Source organism: Candoia aspera, chromosome 7 (genome assembly GCF_035149785.1).
Source record: "Candoia aspera isolate rCanAsp1 chromosome 7, rCanAsp1.hap2, whole genome shotgun sequence".
Classification (NCBI taxonomy): domain Eukaryota; kingdom Metazoa; phylum Chordata; class Lepidosauria; order Squamata; family Boidae; genus Candoia; species Candoia aspera.
The window spans coordinates 4,761,980-4,786,983 of record NC_086159.1 but is presented as its reverse complement, the minus strand read 5'-3'; the positions used below and the strand labels follow the sequence as shown (position 1 = coordinate 4,786,983).

The 25,004-nt window shown below is 41.9% G+C and overlaps 1 protein-coding gene across 2 annotated transcripts in view; it reads left to right on the top strand.

The window, feature by feature from the left end:
* TAF3 (TATA-box binding protein associated factor 3) overlaps nt 1-22,557 on the top strand; it is a 136,014-nt gene extending 113,457 nt beyond the window's left edge. For both annotated transcript variants that reach the window (XM_063308448.1, XM_063308446.1), the window contains exons 5-7: nt 14,907-15,171; nt 19,909-20,015; nt 21,880-22,557. In XM_063308448.1, the coding sequence (XP_063164518.1) occupies nt 14,907-15,171; nt 19,909-20,015; nt 21,880-21,994 (487 nt within the window). In that variant the 3' untranslated portion in view covers nt 21,995-22,557. The remainder of the gene's footprint in view (nt 1-14,906; nt 15,172-19,908; nt 20,016-21,879) is intronic.
* The last annotated feature ends 2,447 nt before the right edge of the window (nt 22,558-25,004 follow it).

Genomic DNA, 25,004 nt, shown 5'->3' with positions numbered 1-25,004 from the left:
GAAAGAGAATAGAGCAGCTATTGATAGATGTTTTCCTTTCAGGCTGCCATCTTGGCGGGGGGGATGAGATGTTACTGATTGATTGGAGTTAAAAAAACACATTCTGCCCTTCTACACTGGAGCATTCCCAAGGCAGATTACAAGAATATGTGCATGTATACACACACACACACGCACACACACACATGCACGCACGCACGCCTGCACGAGAAAAGCAATAGTCTGTGCTAAGGTTCTGTGCAGCATATACATTTTTAATTAACAGATGAATATATTAAAAAAAAAACCTGAGAAAATGAAACTGCCTTCACTGGCACAGAGAAACGCCATAAAATCAGGGCGAAGCAGGCTTTACTGGCAAAGGGCCCCAGTGACAAAATTCCTCCCACGGAAGAAGCGGGAGGGCCGAGGCTCTGGATGCTGCTGACGGCTCCATTCTCCCTCCTGGCTGCTGTGATTCAGAGCATCATCGCTCTTATTAAAGGGTCAGGAAGGATTCCAGAAGCCCTGCTCTGCATGCTTTTCCACCCTTGTTTTTCAAACACAGGGATCTGTGAGGCGTATTTAGATCAGTCCCAGAGCAAAGCACGTGGTTTTCCTTGAGAGATCGTCATTTCTCAAAACTGGGACTAGCCTCTGATCCTGTCTCCCCCCCACCCGCTAAAAGTATAGCTGACTGAAAAGACCTTAAGAGAAGGGGGGACTTAAGTATCTTCAGAAGCCATGTAAAACCTCCAGTAAGTTCCTCAAAAACCAGTAAACAGCATCCATTCAGAAGCTGAACTTCCAATTCCCATGCTCGTCCCTACGCTAAATATCTTTTCTCAATAGAAGTTGTTCACTGAATCAAAGTCGTCTTCTTGAGGGTGTACTGAAAACTGGAAGAGTAGAGAGGCACATGGTTTTTGTGGTTTTCCTTCATTATCAATCCCCCCCAAGATAGAAATATCAGGTGTTTCCATGATATGCATATATATCTGGAGGGCAAGCATGATTTTAAAAAAATATATATATACATAGCTTGTCTTTAGGGTACCTGGTGTTCGTTTTGTTTTGCTTTGTTTTGTTTTGTTTTGTTTTGGGTGCTTTGGGAAAACATGCATCTGAAAGGGTGAGCTGGAAGGAAAGGAGGCAGGAGGCATGAATTGCCTAAAAGTTGTAGAAAGCACAACTTTTCAGAGTTGTGGAAGGAAAAATAGGAAGGCATTGGGTGCTGAGATTTAAAGGCACAATAGCACCAGCCTCTTTCCCAACCTAATGCTTCCTAGTTGTGTTAAACGTCAGCTCCCACAATTCCTAGCCAGTTGTACTGTCCCCCCACTGCCAAGTATGGAATTCCCTGCATGAACATGGTTGTTTCCGCCTTTCTTCTGTCAAACCCTTCCTTAAAATTGTTTTTCCGTGTAGTCTTCAGCTTAACCATATTTCTTGTATTCCTTGTTTCTCTAGCTTTTTTTCGCCACATGCAGCCATCTTTTATCGCCCTTGCTTCTTTCTCTGCTCCAGCCGTGGAACTTGGACCGCTTCTGTCCTTGGAGCACCTTGGTGGAAAAGTGTGATAAAAATATTGTAAAAGTAGCAGAACTGGCCTCTCTCTGTTTCTGTACAATAAAAATAAAAACCTACTCCTGGAGCACGATACATGGCTGCATGTAGATGTGTTGTGTCATAAAACAGAGAAGGTTATTCAATATTTGACTTCTGTGGCAGCCAATGTACCCCATTATTTTTCCAGAAGGATTAAATCATATTAATCTTGTACTGGTTTTGAGCCTGTATTTCATCTTACATTGATGCAGTCAGGAATTTCCATACGCAGAGTCCATTTTTCTATTCTGCAGAAGTCCTCATATGTAGCATTGAGAGCAGAACTCCTGGTCTGCCTTCAGCTCCTCTTTTCCAACCTTCTCCTCTCCTCTCCTCTCCTCTCCTCTCCTCTCCTCTCCTCTCCTCTCCTCCACCAAATAATCCTGGCAGTAAATTATGCTTTTGGGAATAAACTTGCCATTTCCAGAAAGATTAAATAATCATCCTCCCAGCTTTTTCCTAAAGGCACCTTAAAATTTAAGCATGAGAACCTGTCCCAACCTTTCTTGAGGTTCTCTTCCCTCCTATTAATTACAGAAGCCGCCATGCCAATTATTCCACTGGGTTGTGTTAGGTGGGGAGCAGAAGCAAAATTATCTTCATTTTGCTGTTGGGCCATACTGTCAAAACAGTGACTCCCAAAAGGAAGCCATAAAAGGGTTTGAGTCATTAGGAAGAAAAGACCAATTACTAGATGCAAGTTTCTTTGATTCTCTTCTCTGTTGCACAAGAGTGATGGAGGTGCCGGGTAATGTGTGTGCATCTCAATTAAAAAACAAAAGTGAGAAAACTCCCAACAGGTTTAGACACATCCCTGCCCAAACAGGGCTCCACATACAAACCAGCAAGAGCAAAACAAAAACTCATCTTGCCAACACCACAGAGCTGAAGGTGGATGCCCTTGGGGTTTCTTATTGCACAGCTTGGTGGCGCAGAGAACAAGCTCGCTTGTCTTCTCTCCCTGAAATGGCATTTTGTTATTTTCTTTCTTCCTTTCCTTATTTTATATGGCTGCCCACTCACCAAGTGACTCTGGACAGCTAACGACATTAGAACAACCAAAGAAAAATAATAAAAAGCTAGATTTAGTATTACCTATACTAAAGGCCAAAAATAATCAGGGAAGGGGAAGGGGCATCTCCAGTGCCAAGGCCACATTATAAGTTATTTCTTGCTGACACTTGAGACACTTTCTCCCCCCCCCCCTTTTTGTGTGCCCTCCTTTTTCTAAAAGGGATTGGGGCAGCCCAGGATACATTTGTTTGTATATACAAGTTTCCTGTAGCACATCAAAACAGGGTTCTCATCTTTAAACACTCGCTCATGTCTGGGAAAGGTGCCTCTGTCTTTTTGCTGAAGAATGAGTCAAATCGCAATTTAATTTTTTATCTGGTGTCGCTGTTCTTGTTACCTTGAAGATTACTTAAAAATTGTGGGTCTGTGAATGTGAATGTGATAGTGACTGGAAAGAGGTTTCAGAAGAAAAGTGTGGTTTAGTTCAGCATCCTAGTCTCTATTTTAAGGATGTGGGCTATTGGACCATTCTCTGCCTGATCCAAGCTGTGCCAGGGAGCACCAGGGAGCCTTTTCATTTTTTTTAGTGCTAATTAAATATAATTTTTTAATCCTTATGCCAGTACAACTTTAATCGTGGACAATGATTTAGTACGTTCACTACAGTTTTTTTCCCCCCTCTGGATATCTTTTGTCACACTTGATCTCGCTCTTCCATCCAATTGTTTTAGTTTTCTTCACTACAAATCTAGGCCGAGAATTAACATTGTATCTTAAATATTTTATTTCTTGAACAAGCAGAAATGGGACTAGCCAGCTACCACTTCATATCTACAGATTGATTTTTGACTGATTGATCTACTTGACATAAAATTCAGTTCCAGATACATGGTTTTAATGGACATTTCATTTTTAGATTTTTCTTCTTAGGCTTGCAATGATTTAGTATATACATATACTGTAGTTTGTATGGAAATGTTATTTTTAAAGATCGGCAGTCTTATCTGTAATTGATCCAGGAAAAAGGGCTTTCATTTATATAATTATTTTTTTCAATGTGCATTGTGTACATCAGCTTTTGGTGAAAAGTGGACTGCATTTAAATGGTTAATTACGTTGAATAGTCCAGAGTTTTACGACCTTGTTGGGGTAGTCTCATACAAGGCTTTGAGGACAGTCCCTGCCAGGAAGTTAGACAATACTTTCTTTGTATGTTTGAAGTAAGAACAAAACAGCAAGAAAGTATTTCTTTATTCCATCCACAGGTAAATATGACTGGATATGCATCTGGCTGCATAGACTCATTATATTAGTTCTGCTTTTTAAAATATAAATATATTATCTTGTCCTGCAACAGGATGGAGCTCATTCCCAAGGAAATATCAGAGCAATGAATTTTATTTCTGTAGTTATGATTGTGCTAGGTTTTAACTGAGTTTCAAATGCAAAACTGTACACATTTAGAGTGTCTTTTTAGATCATGTTTGGCAGCTTGTTTTTGTTGTTATTCTGATCTATGGCTGTTACAGCTTTTTGCCATTAAGCACAAAGTTTGAAACATCTAGAGAATACCAAGTTGACTGCCCCTGGATTAAAGCTCAACATCTTTGGTAGATAACATGCAAAATTGCCTTCTTCATAGGGCATACCATGACAATCTGGTTTTCTCTTCATAAGATAATAGAATTGGAAGAGGTGACTGAGGCCAAGGTCAGCTCTCTACTTAACACAGAAATCAAAATTAAAACTTCTTCAAAAAATGACTGTGTAGCTTTCACTTGAACATATCCAGTGAAGGGTAGCCTACCCCTTCTCTGGATAATTGGTTCTACTGCCAAACTGTTCCTGTAACTTAAATCCATTATTTTCTTTGCTTCATCTTTTACTATTTGGTTTTCCAGTTCAGTAAGACAAAGTCTTCGTCTGGTCAAGCCATTTTCCTGGTAACTACATAAAAATGTCCATATAGTTTCCTTGGCAACAGTACAGAAGTAGTTTGCCTTCTCCTCTTGGTCTCCTATGCAAATATTAATCAGGTCCAACTTTGCTTTAGCTTCTTCAAGATGAGTGGGTGCTACTACTTGCTGTGACTCTGTTCACTGACTGATCAAAAGAGTTCTTCCAGGTTATGACTGAAATATTACTGTAGTGTTTAAGCCCTGCTGATCTGATAAAATCCAAGATGTCTTGAAGTTTAGGATCTCCATGGATAGTTGCTCCAGTTAGGCCACTTCTGTGCCTTATAGGCTGAAGACTTCCATTCAGTGCCTTATATCCATTTGGTTTGCTTGTTTGTTTGAATCCATAGCCTCTGAAGTCTTCCCTTTTGGGCTGGTACAGTTTCAACATTCAGCCTGTTCGTACAAGACCCCAGTATATGACACAAGAGCTTCTCTGCAGTTGTAGCTTTTTGATAGCATCAGCCCTCTTATCTGTCACATTCCTCAGAAGAAATGTGCATAAGTTCATCCCGGTTTTATAGTTGTGTTAAGATGCCTTTACCTTCAGCAAAGGTAAAAGACTTTTAAGCATATCTGGCTTTTGTTCTATAGCATAAAAAGGATATTGTTTGCATATTTCCCCTATCTTTGTTTTGCATGATGAAGTCCGATAAAAATAAGACTGTTATTTGTTGTGCCATAAGGGCTTATTATAGGACTATTAAAACTTGGTGGCGTCTCAGGAGGAAGATACATCAGTTGTTTCTTTTTTAATCTTTTCCAAGCCTTTTCCAGCTTCATACTTTCCAAATACGTTAGATTACAATTCCCAGAATTCTCAAGTCAGCTTAGCCAATAGGGAATTCTGGGAATAGTAATCCACACATCTGAAGGGTGCTGAACTTGGGAGAAGTTCCTGATTCAGTCCAAATATACACAAGTGCACTGCCCTCTAGTGAATAAATTATACGGTGATACTATCTATCAAGATAGGTATTATTTTAAAAAAATTGTATGAATTGTGCATTATTAACAATTGAAATAACCCCTCAATCAGTTATTCTTTGAATATTTCTATATGCTGTGCTTTACTAATTTTACCATGTACACAGAGCCCCCACAAACTCTTTTTATGCAATTGCACTTTCCTAAAAAAAAATTTTTTTAAAAAAAAACTGTTGAGTAGTTGAGTATTTACGGAACAGGTGTATTAAGAGTTGCTTGCAAGTAAGACAAAAGAACTGATTTTTTTTTTTTAAAGAGTTTCTGCTAAGCCTTTTTAGAACAAAGTTTCAGGACTGCTAACTTCCAAAGCTGCATAGCTGGGTATCACTGCTAAATAAAAGTGATAATTAATCATATTGTGTTTAAAAGGCTGTATAAATGATGGCAATCTATAAATATGAATGTCACACGTGAAAATTGAAACCAGCTTTGGATAATCTTTTAAAGCTTGCTCTGTGGTTATAGAGAGCAGGATGAGGTATCATATAAAAGCAGAGAACAGGCAGATTTAGAAAAATATAGTGGTTTTATAATGTATCCCCATGATCAGATAAGCTCAATACTAAAACTAAGGCAAGCACAAGCTGCAGGCTTTGAAATCTTTATAGCTATTGGCTTTGAGCTTTAGCTCCATTTCACTGAAATGAAATTTCCTTCACTTAGGTGTAAGGGACAGCCACAAACACAGTAATTGCTTAGAAATTTATATGCTGTCATGACTGGGACAGCTGATGGGGAGGGAAGCAAGAAGAAATGGGGTTGCATGGGTCTGCTACTGGGTTATGTAGATCCATCTTCCCCAAGCAGGCACCCTCCAGTTGGGACTGCTACTTCCAGAAATCCTAGCCAACAGTGCCAGCACATCCAGAAGGTGCCAGCTTAAGGAAGGCTATTATATGTCAGGAATGAGTCTGTGATTATTGCACACCAACCATCATCGCTGAAAAGGTGTTGTTTCTTCTGAGTACCAAAGTAACCAGAATATTAGCAAATCTACAGAGTAGCCAGAGTTCTGTGCCCAACACTTGCATTTCCAAGTTGTGGTTATTTGCATTTTAAGGTGCCAAAAACGACGTGGCTTATTCTCCCTGAAGAACAGTGTCACGTGCCTATTCCTTGGTGATTGTGTACAGCGGCCTTCACAGCCCCCCATTGGAAACCTGACATTAGAAAGTGGTTTCCTTCTGAAAGCTTGCAAGACGTCGTTCTCTCCCTCGCCCCATTCTCTCTTATTTTAATAAGGTTAGGTGCTTTTGCCAGCAAGGGTGAGATTGAAATCAAATGAATTGCATTCAAAGATAGGAAATTATTTCACATCTTGGGGGTGTACTGAACTTCAGGTGTAGCGTGTTACAGCTTGTGCTTGCTGCAAGCCATTACAACCCAAGTAACTTATCTACTTACGGCAATATGATGACTGGAAGAACATGCTCGGCTTTACCTTCTCTGGGAACATGAGGTTTGGGGAGCTCAGTTTTGTAGAAACTTCCAAATCTAAAATAGGTGATTTTTTTAAAAGTCTACTGTCCTCAGCTACTTGGGGAAAAAAATACTCTTGGGATTTGCTGCACCATGTGGATAGTGTTTTAATTGTGGAACTAGGGCACTTAGATGAAATTACAGCTGTAGACAGGGTGGGGAATGTTGGGCAAGTCATCCAATTTTCCCATTGTTAAATAGAAACAAATGAGTATCACATGATCCTCTTCTGAGGACGAATAAAGGATGCACATATCAAACTTGTTGCAGGCCAAGTTTTCATTTACATGTGAGCATAGAATTACACCGTGTGCAAAGGCGATTCACAAAGACGAGCATCGGAATTCCTTGTCTACACCTGGGTTTGCATCCTGTCCACTCACTGTAACCTGTTTTGTTTTGTATCATTTTGGAAACATCTGTATCAGCGTTGCAGTATTACAAATTGTACAGCTTCCTTTCTCAAGTTGTGTGACTCTTGGAGGAAAGCAGGCCGCAAATGAAAAGGGTGTTTGAGGCAAGGCTAGCTTCTCACCAGAATCTTTAGCCATTCTCTCATCTTTTGGAGAGGGAGTGGTGTGTGGTACCTTTTTAAGTTTGGGTTGATGTGGTTGCAGGAAGACTCATCCCTGCATGGCTTCAAGGCTTTTCTCACAGACTCCTTCTTCTTTCTGGGATGGCAATTTTTGTTGGGAGGAAAAAAAGAACCCTTAATTTATTTTTTATCTCTTAATGAAGGGTATAATCCTGGTAAAAACACTGCCAGGCAAGCAGCCTGTGGAGAGACTAATCTGTGATCTCACTGCTTTGAGCAGCTTCAGTGTGGGACTGAGAAAATTTATTCTTAAAGAAATTGTCACGCTCTGTCTTTTGAGGAATTCCCATGCTCACTCCTGCTGGTTTGGGTCAGAAGGAGGGTGGCATAACTGTATGCTGGAAAGGCAGCGCTCTTGATTTTGTCTGGATTTTTTGAAAGAGAGAGGGGTCTGCCTCTGCTACACACCGCAGAACCTGACATTCAGTTTTGCTGAGGGACTTGGTTTTGCTTTTAAAATGACAGCATTCCTGCTGATACCTGGAAGAGAATTGCACACTTTGTGAATTGGGTGTTGATACATGCCTGTCTGCGGAAGCATCGGTGATATGTGTACGTTCATGGACTCCTGATGGAAATGATTTCCATGGGCAAACAGTGCTTCTTCTTACTGTACATGCAAGTGAGCCCTGTAGCAGGGGGTAAGTCAGTAAGGAGTCAACCCTAAGACAAGACCTGAGAGATGATAGGGTAGTGGATTCTGACAGTGAGAACTTCAGCAAGCCCTGGCTTTATGCATTCACTTCTTTCCCTTTTTGGTTTGCCAGAGGAGGAGGTTGAAAGGGTGCACTTTCCGTTTAAATTAATCAGTTTTCCAAGAGTTCTGAGCAAGGGGAACTTTTTATTTATTTGTTTGTTTGTTTGTTTGTTTGTTTTGAAAAGCCAGGATCCAAAATCATATTTCAAACCTACTTGTTTCTTAGTCAGTTTAGCCCAACCCAAAGCTGCTGCTCTACTTAGGTTAATAATATCCACATTGACTGATAGTAACTCCCCATGGTTCCAGACAGACTTTTCCCAGCCTTCCCTGGAAGTCCCAGAGGATGAACCTGAGAACGGCTGCCCGGAGACATGTACTTCTGCGCTGAGCTGTAGCCCTTCCTCAGCTTGTTCGCAGATCATGTGTTCCAATTATTTCTGAACCAGCTCTAACACTGCAAAGATTCCAGTTGTTTTCTGGAAAAATGAGAGGGCATATTGCATGATGCGTTCACTCCTTCCAAATCATGGTTATGTGATGCCAATACTTATTATTGTGATTTAAAGTGTGAGAACCTGTACCTTGGGTTGATTCAGATCGTTGTTTTATTTCCACCACATGATACACTGAATCATTGTTAGCCTTTTTGTGGGAAAAGTCACAAGGCCGTTGGAGCGTCCAAAGGTGCTGACATGCATCAAATAGTATGACTTGCTGTTTTTGGCACTTGCTAAGAAGTATGTTGGCTTACTAAGCAAATGAAAAAAAAAGTGAAAGGTCCCCTCTGCAAGCACCAAGTCATGACTGACCCTTTGGGGGGACGCCGCTTTCGCGACGTGTTCTTGGCAGACTATAGCGGGGTGGTTTGCCACTGCCTTCCCCAGTCGTCACCTTCCCCAGCAAGCCAGGTGCTCATTTTACTGGCCTCGGAAGGAGGGAAGGCTGAGTCGACCTGAGCCGGCTACCTGAGAATCCAGCTTCCGCTGGGATCGAACTTGGGTCATGGGAGAGTTTCGGTTGCAACACTGCTGCCTACCACTCTGCGCCCCATGAGGCTCAATACTAAACCAAATTTAAAAGCACCACTTTTTTGGAAAAGGTAGGAAGCTGCCTTATTCTAGAGTGAAGGTATACTCCAAAATCTAGCTCTTCTGATCAGGATTTCAGACAAATCTCTTTTTTCCTGGCGTGCTGGTTGAGATCCTTTAGCCAGAGATGCCAGAACTCAGTGTGCATCTTTTTTTTGGACCATGACTCTTCTTTAGGTAGGACAAAGTGTTGCTTGAATCCACCGTATAGTGTTTGTATATGCAAGAGCAGACTGCATCTCTACTGCTGCTTGGCTTGCCATCTTGTATATTATTGTGAAAGTCCTCAGTGTAGTAGTTTCCCAATTATATCTCCCTATGGCTCGTAATTTGTTTATTTTTTGACCTAAGTTTATAAATTAGTCTTTAAGTTCATCTATGCAAGGAAAGACTAAAGAAACATTCATTATTAAAAATTATTTGACTTTGATTTATCTACTGTGTGTTGCCACTTATCGTCTTCTGCCTTCAGATAGGTTGATAAGACTACCCACCCGTCTTGAAAATTACCCCATCACAGCCCAGTGGCGTAAGGCAAAACAGTTTCTGTATCTACTCCTGCAGAACATTATTAGCTGAAGGGAGTGGTAGCTAGATTGAGGATATGATACCCAAGATAACTAGGCCACATGTTCTAAATAAACATTTCAGATGAAGACCTCAGTCACCCTTCTCATGGAAAAGTGAGGAGGTGAGCATGTGGATGCTCAGGACTAGAGAAGAGAACCAGGACAAAGATGGCGGTTAATGCTGCTGTTGAGGAGGAATGACCAGGTCTGCAAGAAAATTTCAAGCCAGTCCCTGATACCCCAACCTAAATTGTTTGGTAACAAAAGCCACGGATGTCTGTTGCCTGCTTTCTACATACAACCCTGCCAATAAAGAGTAAGAAGGTTCACATTTGATGGGTCAAAAGGAAAGTATAACACTGGTTTCCTTCTGCTATGGGACATGAGTGCATGGGGCAAAAGGATTGAGCTGAAAACGTAATCACCCTTACTAGCATTCTGCCATCTGCAGTCCCTTATAATAAGAACACTTATTTGTTATTGGCTGATCATGACTTAGCTTTGAAATTACATGTACCAGGTATTTTGCATTTACGTAATATTTTGTTTTCACCAAAATGTGAAAAATCCCAAGCTGGGTTCCTGCATTTTTTGTCCGTGCATTCATATTTTTCTGACCATACCCTAAGAAGTTGAAAACAGGCAACAATGCTCTAGTCTCAGTTTATTTCCTAGACCAATTGCTTTTGTAGAAGAGTACCCAACTTCACTCTTCTACATTCAGGTCCAGGACTTTGGTCTCTGTTCTTCCAGCTGCTTTTGGCAAATTGAACTGTCAGCATCTCCCAGGTGGCCAGCGGTGGTGTCTGAAGCAACCTAGCAAATTTTCTGAACACTTCTGTGCCCTATTCAAGTTTGTGGAGATGAAGACCAATGCTGTTTTTTAGGAAGAGCAGTACACAGAAAGTTGTGGTTCAAGGGTTCTCCTTCTACTATGCTGTCTTTCTAGCCTTGTTCCAAAAAACCCTTGAAAAAAGTTTTGGAGGTGGCTTTGTTGTTCCTGTTTTGTTTGGAGGAAATATCAAAATCTGCATTTCTTCTGAACTGTGATTTAAGGAAGATTCCCAGCGCAAATGCCTGCCTGCCTGCCTGCCTGCCTGCCTACTGGCATAATTTACCTCTGCAAAGGAGGCACATCACAGCAGCTAATGCTCAAACTCCCAGCCTTTAGCATAAGAGCATTGGGTGGCCCACAGCTGAGCCAGTTTAAATGAAAGGTGAACAATGAAGGGCACTGATAGAGGGTTTTGGGGAGGGCCTGTCGTCTCAGAGATACAATCCCTGCAAAATGCCCTGCGTTTTGTTTTCTGATTTCCTGCCCTTCATGTTTCTTCAGCCCAGAATTTTAAAGTGCTTGAATTTGCTCTAGGTCTAATAAAATGTGCTTGTTGCAGTGTGAGATAGGGAAAGCTCCAAAATGAGGTGTGCTTCCAGACTTGGATTGTAATGGCACTTGCATCAGTTGCCAATTCTTTAGGCTTGCTGTACTTTTAACAGCCCAAGAGCACAGCAGTTGCAGTGGGCTGTTGGGGCAGTCTTGTCAACAGGAAATACTTGTGGCATTGAAGAATCCCTTCTCACCTTTTAGTGAAAGTCTTTTTTAACTTCTTAATAGGCATTCTTCTGTTTACTTCCCCTCAAAACAAATGTTGGCTTTTAAGGCAAACATCCTTGCTCCTACCCAAAGCCCGATGTAAGCGGGTCTGAGTGTCTTCTCCTTTTTGAAAGTTTGTTTTATTTTGTCCTTTTGGGAATCTGCACTTGCAGAGAAGCGCTGATTTGTAGCTGAAATGACAGCTCTGAACTCTTTCCTGTCTGTCTTAGGTTCACCCTGAATCCTTCTTTCCATTCCCAAACTAAGATTGGGATTTTTTGAACAAACTCAATTAGCATGCTAATTAGATAATCATAGAAAAATAAGTTTCCCAGTATGTGAATGAACTTCCATTATTGTCTTCTGTGTTGGAGCTTCTTTAAAATTCCCCATTTTGATATGCTGAAGATGCCATCACACATAAATAAAATCCACTTGCCATCTTGAAATATACCCTTTATCTTCTGTTTCTCCAAAGCATCATTCTTTGATCTGGTGCCCTTCAGAGATGTTGGGACCACAACCCCCAGGATTCCTTCTTTTCCTTTCTCCTTGCCAAATGAGCAGATGTCTCCTACCTGTTGCAGACTCGGATCTACCAGTTGGGCCTACCTGTTCCATTATTAATAGATTCCGTGCTAGCACAATGCTCTGCTCTGTTTATATATCACAATGAAATCCTGCTTTATATTACAAGGGAGGTAGTAATTAATAGTTGTATGCTGAGTATAATATATACACTACATAACATTATTCATCCTAATCAAGGGTTATTGCTTCCATCATCATCAGAATAAAACAATAACACAGAGTTTGCAGATGCATCTTCTGCTTTGGCTATTGAAAAAAATTAGACTAGAACACAATGATTTCTTTGACCTGTTTTCCAGCATTTGTTCATATTAAACTTTTCCAGCCTAGAAAATTATCAGAAGCATTGCCTGTACGATCACAATACAACAAGCCAAAGCAAGCACCCTTTCAGTATTTCCTTAGCTGTGCCTCTTTTTGAGACTGCTGGCATTGGCTATTGACTTTGCTTGTATAGCAGAGCATCCAATGAACAGTAAAAAAAAAAAGGGGGTGGGAGGAACCAGAGAAATATTGTATAGACAGGGTGGGTCATGGTCAGGGTGCTGTGCCCAAAGAGGCCCTGTCCCATCAGCTTGCTTCTGAGGATGATGGGATGCAGAGCAGAGTTCTCTCCTGAAGATCTCAGCAAACATATCCCATCCATTGTTCCATTATTTTAGCTGAACAGTATCAGACCTGGTTAATCTGGGATGAGAGACCTACAGGAAATCCCAAAGCTGTAGGCTAAACTGGAAAGTTGTAATGGCACCTTGGAAGAAGGCAATGGTAACCTGCTTCTGTGTTGTTGCCAGTAGGTTCACGAAAACAGTAAGAATCAATTCATACCTCAAAGGCTCTCTAAAATAACTCAGTTTCTTATGATTTCTGGAAAGCTAGTATTTTTATTGTCCTTGTATTTTGTAGTTTGCATGGACATTTTGTTTATATACACCACCAAGTCATACTGTGGTGTATATAATGGTATGTGCATATGTACGTACGTACGTACGTACGAACGAACGAACGAACGAACGAACGAACGAATGAATGAATGAATGAATGAATGAATGATTAGTACCTGCAAAATGTCGTTGAGGCCTATGAAGTCCCTGATGGCATCTAGAGGCCAGGGCTGGATCTAAGCTACAGGGCTAAGAAAAGAACTTCATAACTATAGAAGCAATTGCAGTTGAATAAGTTGTCTAGTTTGGGTGACATGCCATCCTTTGAGAGTTTCAAAGAGAAGCCCTCGGCAGTAGCCTAGGCATTATGGGGGCTGGACTCATATTACGTTTGCCACCAACTGCAACCACAAAGGGATGCTATTGTCTTCACCTGCTACTTGTAAACTTCCTACTGTCATGTTCACTGTTTCAGTGTGCGCTGTACATCGTAACGTTTCACATGCCATGGTGCTGACACACGTTGCTGTTGGAAGGGAGCTGCTGGGAGACCTTGTGCCAAGCTCTGTATCTGTGTTCGTTTCAATGGAATGTGCTTGGGTTATGTGCTCGGCTCAAGGACTTTTCCCGCGGACCATTAGAAGCCATTGGGAGCACCTGGGATTGTGAGCCTGGGAAGACTCTATGGGGGGAGGGATCTCATTTGCACCAAGGGTTTTTAGTTTGCATTTGGCGCGCTTTCATCATTCTCAGCTTTCTTTGTGATCCTGCATACTATTCTTTAATAAATCAGATATCTTTATGAACCTGTTCATGAGTCTGATGGTGTTTAGAATAGGCAATCATTACACCTACCGAGCAAGCCCACATCAGCAGTCAGACTGGAAGGGAAGAAAGGACTACTGCAAACATGGATTCATAACTGGTTCTGCTCCCAAGCGTGAATCCAAATCCATTCCGCTTTCTCCCTCACCCTCTCTCTACAACATAATTAAATATTTTCTCTTTGTCACTTTTCCAGTAGTTTGATTTTTGCACCATTCCCACAAAGACTACTTTCAAAGTGCCAATATTGCCTCTTCGGATAATAAATGCTTTCAGTAGATTGAGTTTAGCACCCCATTCGTGTTCTTACGCATCCTCTGTTGGTGTTATAAAGACAGTTTTGATTCAAAACTTTCTCGGCCACCATAAGCGGCAGTGGAGAGGGACTGACGTACATAAGCAGTTCGTTACCAGTCTGCCTATTTGATCTCACCACTACATTGGATCCTGTAGCAGGGGGAGAGATTGGAAGCAGAGGCGCCACCACTCTGCTAAAAAGCTGGTTCAGGACCTCTCGGGGAGCTGCATTCCAAAGGTCAGTCTGTCTTCTGTACCAGAGAAAGCCACAGGAAGTAGGACCATCGGCTTAGCTGAAAGGCCTGCCATTTTTTCCGCTCCTGTATTATAGGAGAGCCATGCAGTTTGTGGTAGCCACCAGCCAGGAATCTGGTAGCACCTTTTCAGACTAGCAAATGTTATTAAAATGCATAAATTTCGGAAAAGCTTGTGCCTTTCAGTAAGATGTGTTGCTCTGAAAAGGGGCATAATGGCCCCTTTCAAGGGGCATAATGGCCATAACTGGCATATCTGTATTACAGCTGGTGATTACTAAATCTGCTTGATGTTAGAAAATTTGTTGCTGTAACTTTTGTTTCCCTCCCTAATTCTTTCTAATGCTGTTATGAACTACTGTTGCTACTGTTGTCCTTCGTAAGCAGAATTGTAGGTTTCCCCCCACTTACGGGGCATCATTTTAGTTAATCAAATTAATCGTTTAATGCTACATCTGCTCTTTCCGTTTTTTTTTTCTGGTAGTGTCATCAGCAAAGTGGTGTCCACGACGGAGGCTAAACCATCCTCTCTCTCAGCTCGGCCGAAAACGCCGCCGCCGCCGCCCTCCCCAGCACCAGCTCCTGTTCATGTCGCCCCCCCACCCCCCCCTCCTTCAGCAGTTCCTCCTCTGCCTCCTGCCACCATTTCTCCAGCCCTGATTCCACCGTCGTCCCCTGCAGCATCTGCCATGGGAAGCTCTAAAGTCCCCGTTCGAAGCGTCGTGACAGAGACTGTCAGCAATTACGTGGTATGTGGCTTAATGTATCTCAGCGAGAACATGGGATCATCCCATGTCCTGGGTTCCTGTTAAATGTTTTTATTAGATCCTTAACACCACCTATTTCCAGCTGTTCCATTCACAGTCATACTTAGGTGCATGGTTAAAACGTTTCTATCTACAAGACCAGTTTTTAAGCGGTTCTTCAAACAGTTGGTACGGGTGGTAAACCGGAATCCAATAGCATCGTGGTTAGTTCCGAGGCAAGTAGCGAAACCTGGGTGTTCTGAGTTTGATCACCACCCTCAGAATAAAGTTTTCCAAGTTGATAAAAGGGTTTGCTTTTCATGAATTAAAATTTTGTAATTAAGCACTTCGTCGGCTTCTTTGGCTGAAACATTTTCTCTCACAAAGCTCCTGGGTATTGAGCGCTCGTCAAGTCTTACAGATGTGGTAAGGGGAAGGCATATATGATGCCAGATTTGCTTTTGATGCCAATATGCTTTAATTTTCTTCCCCTGCAAAGTAATTCATAAAAGTTACCACCATTGTACCTACAATATGAAGTGTATTGAACTTGGGGGCAGAGTAAAGCGATCTTATCAGTAAAAACACCCCCCAAAAATGGAGGCAGAAAGTTTTTTAACAAGTTGTGAGTAAACAGGAAGGTTTTTAAGTTTAAGTCTGTTGAGAAATTTCCCAAAACCAGGTACATGGAGACAACTGTTTTTGAGGCTTACTAATAAATCTCAAGTTGACCAAGCAACTTGAGCTGATCAGATTTCAACTCTTATTTCCACAATTTACCAATAAAAAGTCAACCTTCACCAAGACAGATTGCTAACTCCCAACGTAAGTTTCGGGATCTAAATATTTTTAACCTGTTGTGCCTAATGTTACACGTGTTACATAAGTACTATATGTAACTCTATATCAACTTTTGGAATAATGAAATGTGATTATTGGTTCAAACTGCTTGACCTTGAACTGATGGCAAGTATCTGAATCGTTGACACGTTGCTGGCCTCCAAAAGCTTAAAACCAGCAATACATATTTATATTCTGCCTTTGATACTTATCAAATGCATATGGGTGTATACATCTTAAGATGAACTGATATAACAGATACAGAGAAACTTCCAAAGAAGTATGTGTATTTATGACAAAAGGTGCCGGTGTATACAGTTATAAGGATATGACCATTGTGTTTAGGGAATACACACATGCTGGATATCCATTCTCCACAAGCAAATTGTTGCCGTGTCCAGTGAATTCTTGAAAGTACAGCTTTGGTACATGGATTTCACGTAGATTTGAGCAGGACCTAAGTGCAGCTAACTTGCTTTGGCTCCAGCCCGTCTTGGCTCTCTAGAGCAAGTTAGAGATACATGAACCAATGCCCAAATACATTGTTTGTTTCAGCTCTCAAGATATCCAAGGCGGTATTAAACGAGTGCAGGTTCTCTTCCCTGGCATACTCTGTGTGGCACAAAGTGCAATCAGTCTCAAAGTAAGATAGGCAGGAAATAGGAAAAGGGGAGTGTGAAAGAGAAAAAAAAAAGTTCCCTCCTCATTTTTCAGAAATGAGTAACCAAACCACAGGGGGGCTGACTTATAGCCAAACAGGAAGTTCGAGGTAGGGATTCAACTGCAGTTCAAATCTTAATCAGCCTCCATCTTGATCAGATAGAACTTTATGAAATACACAAATGCTGCCTTCCCTGATGTGGTGTCCTCTGGAGGAAGTAGTCTGCAGCTCCCATCATTCACAGCCAGAAGGGGGGGTTCCTTTATACCCTGGTTGTGGTTAGTTAGCTGAGTTGGATCAGTTTGGCCATAAGTACTAACACAGCAACCCATGTGCCTGCCCTGCATATATTAGATGCACATCACCAAGATTGTCTTCTGCGGGAGAGGGAGGGTGGCTGCCAAGGCAGAGGAGGACATCATGTCAAGGAAGCCGATGCCAGAAAGTAAACTGGTCCCACTTTTCATGATTATTCCACTCCATTTCTGATGCAGGAAAAACCATCTCCGTAGGTCACTTATCGTTCCCCTCTTCTGTAAAAAAAAGCCCACCGCACCAGAAATAACTTGCCTGACATGCTAAACTCTGTCTGCTGATTCTGGACTGGCGTCGTGTAGTGCCCTTAGTTTTATACTTCTCAAACAAAGCTTTCCTGTTTGTAAATCTGCCCTAGTTTCTGGATGCAATCCAGTAGCAAATATTTTACCTTGGAGAGATGGTTTCCAATATTAATTCCATACAAAGTAAATCCCAGCAGTTGAAATTAAACAGAATTCCTTCCCCTTCCATTATGCATTATACAATCCCAGCCTTCTGTCAGTGAGAACACTCTGACATGTTGGCTTACCCTTGTCAAAAGCCTTGCTTGAGCTTTCCTCACTGATAAAGCCTCCAGGAAGGACCTCCGCCTTGGCCAGGAGGCAGAGCTGAGCTAAAGAGCCCAGCGGCCTTATCAACAGCTAGGTTCACACGTTGCACTGAGGCATACAGTTGTTTTCTTGCTGAACTGGTGTGAATTCAGCCATGTGTAAACCCGGACTTGTGATTCAGCACGTTGTGTAAGTCCATCCAATGAGGATTTATTCAGCAAACCATTTTAGGCAAACTGTAGTTTAATATGTATCAGGTAACTTACAGGGCAATTACATCATTTTAAACGAGAGCTTGCTTAGTTTATTAATGGCAGAACCAAAGGAGTGAAGGGGAAATCTAAGCATATAATCAGCCTGTCTGCCTTTTTTTTTATTTATTAAATTTATATGCCACCCAACTCTCAGTTCATTTGCTTACGGTAGTTCTTCCAGCTTTCACCAATTTTAATTAAGAAGCAGTCACAAAACAGAATAGCTCATGCAGGAGGAAGACAGTCTGTGTTCATATGGTCATAACGTATACCCTTACATTTAGAGTGTAACTTTTCACATACATTACATTTATCAGTTAAAAATAGGCTGACACCCATCATGTTCTATCAAGATTCCATTCCTTTTGCTAATAATTGCTCGGTAAGGTGTTTTATAAATGCATCCCATAAATGTAGGTGGTAGCCCATAAATTTAGGTTCAGATGTATTTGGATTTAAGAAAATTAACATTGAGCAGCGTTAAGAGTTAGAAAGTTTCTTGTATGTTGACATAGGAGAGGGAAATTTATAAAATCGTCAGGTTCTAACACAAGCCTGAACTCCAGTGTACATTTTGCTCAAAATACGATTGCTGCAATTACTGTAATTAGCAGCATTTATTATACCCTGAACATGCACCCTAATGAGTGGAAGAGTCAGATTCTACCAGCCTCCTGCAAAGTGCTATAAACTTTCTAATTCTCTCTCTCCCCCCTGCTTACCCTTCAGTAACCCTTCGTTGTGTGACAAATGTCAGAGGAATGGAAAGTTACTCAGTAACCATTTTTATACCCCTGATCTTATCAGTTAGCTGAGTTGGATGGGTTTGGCTAATAAGTACTAGCCCGGCAACCTAAATGCCTCTGCTGTATATATTAGATGCACATTGCCAAGACTGTCTTCCGCAGGGGAGGGAGGGTGGCGGATGAGGCAGCACAGAGCAAATGGAAAGAGCCTGGCAGCGCCGTAATCACCTTCAGCTCCCGGTCTGGTAGTGTTGCTTTCACCAAGCTGGCACTGGCACTGGCACCTTCCAGGCCATCAAATTACAAGTCCCATTATCACTGGCTAGCAAAACGTTTGGTGGGGGGGGCAAGAACTTACAGACTTACCCACCAAGTGGTGGGTCCCAGCTTGAGGAAGGCTGAGACGAAACTGAAGCCAATGAATGAGCCTTGTTGGGCTATTCCTTAAGTATGCCATCTTGCATTCTGGAAGGGGAGGGAGGGTGATCGCCTTTGCGTCATGAGGTGCCACTCCCTGGCTTGCTGAAGCTCTGGCACCCTGACCTTCTCTTTCATGTGTGCAAGGCAATAGTTGGCATGCCCACATTATTCTATCCTGTGCCTGGCTTGGCTTGTTCTGGGCCAGGCTACTAGCCTCTCTTATGAGATAGACTTCAGGTTTTTGATTCTAAGTGATGTAACCTTAGAAGCTTTCCCCCAGGTTTTCAGATGTTTCTCGTCATCAGGGTTAGATTTGTGCCAAATGTTGGTTTTCTGGATGACACAAAGGTTCCTTATGGTAGGTTTGGACTTTTAGCATCTGCAGAATCTGTATGTGTACCAATACAGTATACTGGCTTTTTCAGGCATGTGTGAGTCTTTAATTAGAAATAAGGACTCCTGTCCTCTGAAATACCATCCCCCCAGAGGTCTGTTTGGCCCCATCCCTACTCTGCTTTAGAAAAGCATTCAAAACCTGGCCTTTTGAGCAGACCGTGGGCTGAATTCACTTGTGATCCTCTGAGTAATAAATAAGAATGGTTGAAATTGTTTTTTTTTAATGTGCTTCCCCAAAGCAGGAAGTTGTTTATTTTATGTATATGATTGTTTTTATTGAGTTTTTAATTGTAACTCACCTGGAGTTTCTCTGATTTGGCTTCCTTATAAATCTAATACATTACTATTTTTGTTGCTGTTTTTGAAGGGTGCATGCCTGCATTCATACATCACGTTTGTTAAGATAACATGGTAGGATGTCCCCCCCCACCCCTCCCAATACTCGAGCTACTGGACAGCTATTGTGGAATATGTAGAAAGTAATCTACAGTACATTAAAGGAGCCTTCTCCCCATCTGGATCCTCAGTTTCTCCCTCCTTTTCTATCCATCCAGATCCGAGATGAGTGGGGGAACAAGATATGGATCTGTCCTGGTTGTGAAAAACCAGACGACGGCAGCCCAATGATTGGGTGTGATGACTGTGACGATTGGTATCATTGGTAAGTGCTTCTGAAGTCATGTGATAGGACTGCCCTTGGGCGTTGTCGTCCCAGACCTTCAAATTATACAGCAGTTGTGTGTCACCTTAGCCCCTTGGAAATGATAATTCTTTTAAAAGGCTGCAACGCTGTCAGCCTGTTGTCATCAGCTGGTGGCAGTCAGACAGGATCGGAAAACAAAAGTGCCCAAGTTGGGGCTCTTGTCTAATGTGGCCATTTCTCAAAGCTTTGGAGGCAACTAGTCTATGCTTTAATGTGACCGAATGGGGGAAGTATAAAATACGTGGAAATAATCTCATTAATATATTTAATTGTATAAGTAAGTATAAAATCAAATTAAATCTAGCTTATTTTTTGTCCAGCCCTTCCTGTTCTGGAGACATGCCATCCACAGGCCTAACACAGCCCTCATTTCAAGTGATCTTGTACACCCCTATCTTGAGCACACAGGCTTCTATACCAGCCAAGTGATACATTCGGCCTGTTCGTACTGTCTGCGGTATGGAATTCCTTCTTGCAAAGCACTGATGTGAATATAGAGTTCTCTGAATTTTCATTACTTAAATAATCCTAAGAGTATTTTTCTGAACTGAAAAATAGACCTTTTCTACAACTGAAAGGATGTATTCAGTGAGCTGAGTAATCGTCCTACACATTTAAACAGACAACTGATCCCAGTGGCTATAAAAAAACCTTCAAACTTGTTTCTTCAACCTGTAATTTCTTATATTTTCCTGCAAAAAAGGGGGCAGGGTCAAATGCTCTGGCATGCATGTATGCATGTCTTTTTAAAGGATGGGGAAATGCAACCCTTTACAACCAAAGAACCAGGGCTGTAAATGATCAGAACAGTAGAGAGAGAGTTTTAAAAAAACACTCAAAATTATTTAGAGATGCACTCCAGTTTATGTATGATGGGGGGGGGGGGAAATCAGGAAGAACCATTCAGAGAAAGCACATAATTTTGTAAGATTTTATTGTAAACCGCCCAGAGTCCCCCTTTTGGGAGAGATGGGCGGTAATAGAAATTCAATCAATCAATCAATAAAATACTCAGAGATATGCAGCCATTCCAAGTATCTAAGAACATGTTTCATAAGAAACTATAGGAAACATCCCTTGTGTACAGGTAGTCCTCGTTCAACGACCACAATTGGGTGCAGAATTTTGGTTGCTAAGCAAAGCAGTCATTAAGCAAATCCGACCCAATTTTTCTACCTTTGTTGTGGCGGGTGTTCAGCGAATCGCTGCAGGTGTTAAGCGAATCATGTGGTTCCCCATTGATTTTGCTTTCCAGAAGCCAGCCAGAAAGGTCAAAAAAAGCGATCATGGGACCACGGGATGCCGTGACGGTCATAAATGCGAACTGGTTGCCAAGTGCAAATTGCGATCACATGACCGCGGGGCCGCCGCGACAGTCATAAGTGTGAGGGCCGGTCGTAAGTTGGTTTTTTTCAGCACCATCGTAAGTCTGAACTGTCACTAAACGAATGGTCATTAAGCGTGGTCTACCTGTAAGTCCATCAGTGCCTCATTTTATTCATATCTCCACCAGATTTTGAGGTAGGGGAAAGAGTTCACAAGGTCAGCACTGATGCCACATCGATCAAAATCGAGGAACGTTGTACAACCTCTTCACTGTAGGCGATGCTCCGTATCATTATCTTCGTAATGTTTGTGTGTGTGAAACTGGAGTCTTTGTCAGATGAAACGTGTTGCATTTTTTTTACCCACGTTCTTTCGGACCACAGAATCAGGATGGTGAAATGTCGCTGTCCCTGCCTCCCAGGAGTTAAGGGAGTTAAATTTTCAGGACCCGCTATGTTTCTCCAGCACCTTCACCCCTTGTCCTTTTCCTTCGCAGGCCGTGTGTCGGCATCACCACCGCTCCCCCAGAAGAAATGCAGTGGTTCTGCTCCCGGTGCGCAAGCAAAAAGAAAGACAAAAAACACAAAAAGTGGAAACACAAAGCACACTGAGATTGTGGAGAATTGTCAGGCGGGGCCCTCGATGCCCCCGTCTTGAGTCCTTTTTCAGAAGGATTTGGCCCAACTTCTGCGGCCTTGACCGTTGCCATCGCGTTGCTGAGAATTACCATTCTTGGGGGGATGAGGAACATGCACATCCTCACCCACGGTTCTCTCCCTCCAGTCCTCTCTCTCTCTCCCTCTCCTTCTTCACCAAGTGGGATAGGCATGAACTGAGAATTCGCCGCCGCCGTGGGCTCACCAGCAGAAGAGCCGTGAACTGAGCAGCAGGAGGGACCTTTGTAAACATTGCTGCCTTCTCCCAGTTGCTTTTGCCTAGTCTGAGGAACAGGAGAGACTGATTATGATCCTTCTGAAGCCCCTGGCGTGATTTCCATAGCTCCTGGCCTCTTCTTGCCTAGCCAGATAATCATAAGTGACCTGGAATGGAGCAAATGGCTGGTAAATATTTTTCTGATAGGAATATGTGAAACTTTCTCTCTCCTTGTTTTTCCTTCTCCCCATTTTTTTACAACTGAACATAAATAAATTTGCCTTAGCTTTTTGTGAAATAATTTCCTTTTTCCTTTGTGTGTGTGTGTATTGGGGGGGTATGTTTCTCTTCTCCAGCTTAAAATACGAGGCAGATTTTCTCTCCCCTCCAAAGCCCGTTTGAATTAAGTCTCCCTTCTTTGCTTGCTCATTTCAGTGGTACATCCAAGCACTTCCTAGAAACAGATTTTTTGACTCAGGTTGATATCTGCAAGATACTATAGCTATTTTAAAATTTGCCACAGTATTATTTTTAGGATTTTATTTTTTATGTATTTTTTAAATTTTCCTGATGTTGTGTAAGGTTGTATAGATTTCTGGGTGCAGGTATGATGGGGAGCCGTAGAAAATACGTCCAATCCATGTCTTCAATTCTACTTTTCAAGTTAGGCTTTAAAGATACAGCTTTCTTCTGTCACATCATCGCAGTACCAAAAGATATTGGCAAATGACAGTAAGGATCCATCGTATCCTGCATTTTGAATTTTGGATCTGAAATTCCTTGAATTTAATTGGAAAAACTTTCACATGGGAATTACTGTGAACAGTGCATGCTTGCATTTTAGTGAGCAGGTTTTTCCTCCATGCCCTTGGACTTCATGTTCAGGATATGCCTGAGCCCATGTTGTGAGAAAACATGGCTATTTAAGTGCACTTGCTCCATTTATAGTGTATAGCAGCATGCATGAGCTTTGCCACGTAAATACAGCTATTTTTCATAAGAGAAATTAAAAGGAGAAAGGGAAACTTGCTTGTGCACATAGACAATATCCTCAGAATGAGGACAAAACTAGTTGTGCAGATCGGGGCAACCCTCACCAACGTTACCTTAATTTGTCATCAGGAGTTGGCTAGAGGCTGCCAACTTTATCTCCGCCGGCTTGCAAATTGATCATTAAAAAAAAATGCAAGTTTCCTCCCCAGTTTGGAAGTTTAACGCAAGATCCTCTGCCAAGATGGGAGGCTTAAGCAGCCTGTCACATGTCAGGACTGAATGCGCCAGACCCCGTGGATTTTCAGGAGTGCACCTCTCTTTCAAACTCTGGCACACATTCTTTTACAGTAAAGGCTGTTAGCTGGTATTCTGGGAACTAAAACTCAACTGAAGGAAGAAGGTGAGCTCTGCGAAAACAGCACCAAAAGAATTTTAAGTCAGAAATGCGTTCTTTTCCACTTGTCCTCGGTCTCTTGTCAATTGGACCAGACTTGCCTTTAAATCAAGATAGGAACCAAACTTCGCTTGCTTTTCAACTTTGTTTCATGGCTCTTTTATGCCACTTTGGAAAAGACGAATTCCATAGGCACTTGAGATGTACGTTATTCATATCCCCTGTCGGAGAACAACAACAACAACACAAAGGTTGCCATAACACCTGTAAATATTATTTGAATGTTTTACTGAATTTCTTGGAAGAGGTCAATAAACTATGAAGGTATAAATATGAAGTCTGTATTCCACATTACACTTAAGGAAGAACAGCTTCCCGGTTCAGAAGTTAAAGTCGTTGGGTGTGCTTTTTTATAATGGCCAATAACAAGTTCTATGGACAGATGGTGTGATTTTAAACCATTAAAGGATAAGAATCAGAAGCTGAGCAGAACACATTAATAAACAGCACAGAAGAAAAAAATGCAAATAAAAAGAGGTGAGCCATTATTTTGTTACGAAGTGGGCACCGAAAACCCAAACTAATTATGAATAAGTCTGGGTGAAAACACCAGTCTTACTTGATGCTGAATGAACGTCTGCATGGGTGCTTGGCGTGTTTTCCCGGAGAAGGCGTTTCAGAAATGAGCCCCCCCTCCCCACAGCTCAGAAGACCTTCCTTCTTGAAGCTTTTGCCCCCTTCACTGTCATATTAGACTAAAAGTTTACTGTGACAAAGGCAATTCAGAGAAATATTTTAGAAGCAAGAGACTCCCCCTGTTAAATAGTGGCGAAGTTAGACCTCCTAAAGGAGTGCTAGGCCGCCACTCCTATTCTGGTAGGATCATGACTAACCCCGTTGCTAGTGGGAGGTCACCACAAGTGCAACTTCTTAAATCTAGCTTCTTTAGAAAGAAGAGAAGAGAACTTCTGCCCCACAAATGCATTCTTCAGGGCAAATTATGCCACAGAAGCATCGAATGGTCTTACACTGAACAATTAATTAATTGGATCCCTGACTGTCTTTTCTGGGCTCAGATGGGAAATGTATTTCCCTATCCCTTCATGTGCAGAGCCGGAGGAAACAACCCCATGTTCCAGGTATTTGGGACAAATAGTCTTACGGTCCCCTGCCATTGGCTATGCTGCTGAAAGCTGATTTGGAGTTCAAGTCCAGAACACCTGGAGAACATGATTTTGTTTATCGCTGCACATTATTAGAATAGGCGAGAACTGGAGGATTTCTGGCCCTCAAGATGTTAAGCAACTGGGTAGACTGGATAGGGCTGCTGGGAGGTGTCATTCAGCACTAGCTGGAGGATC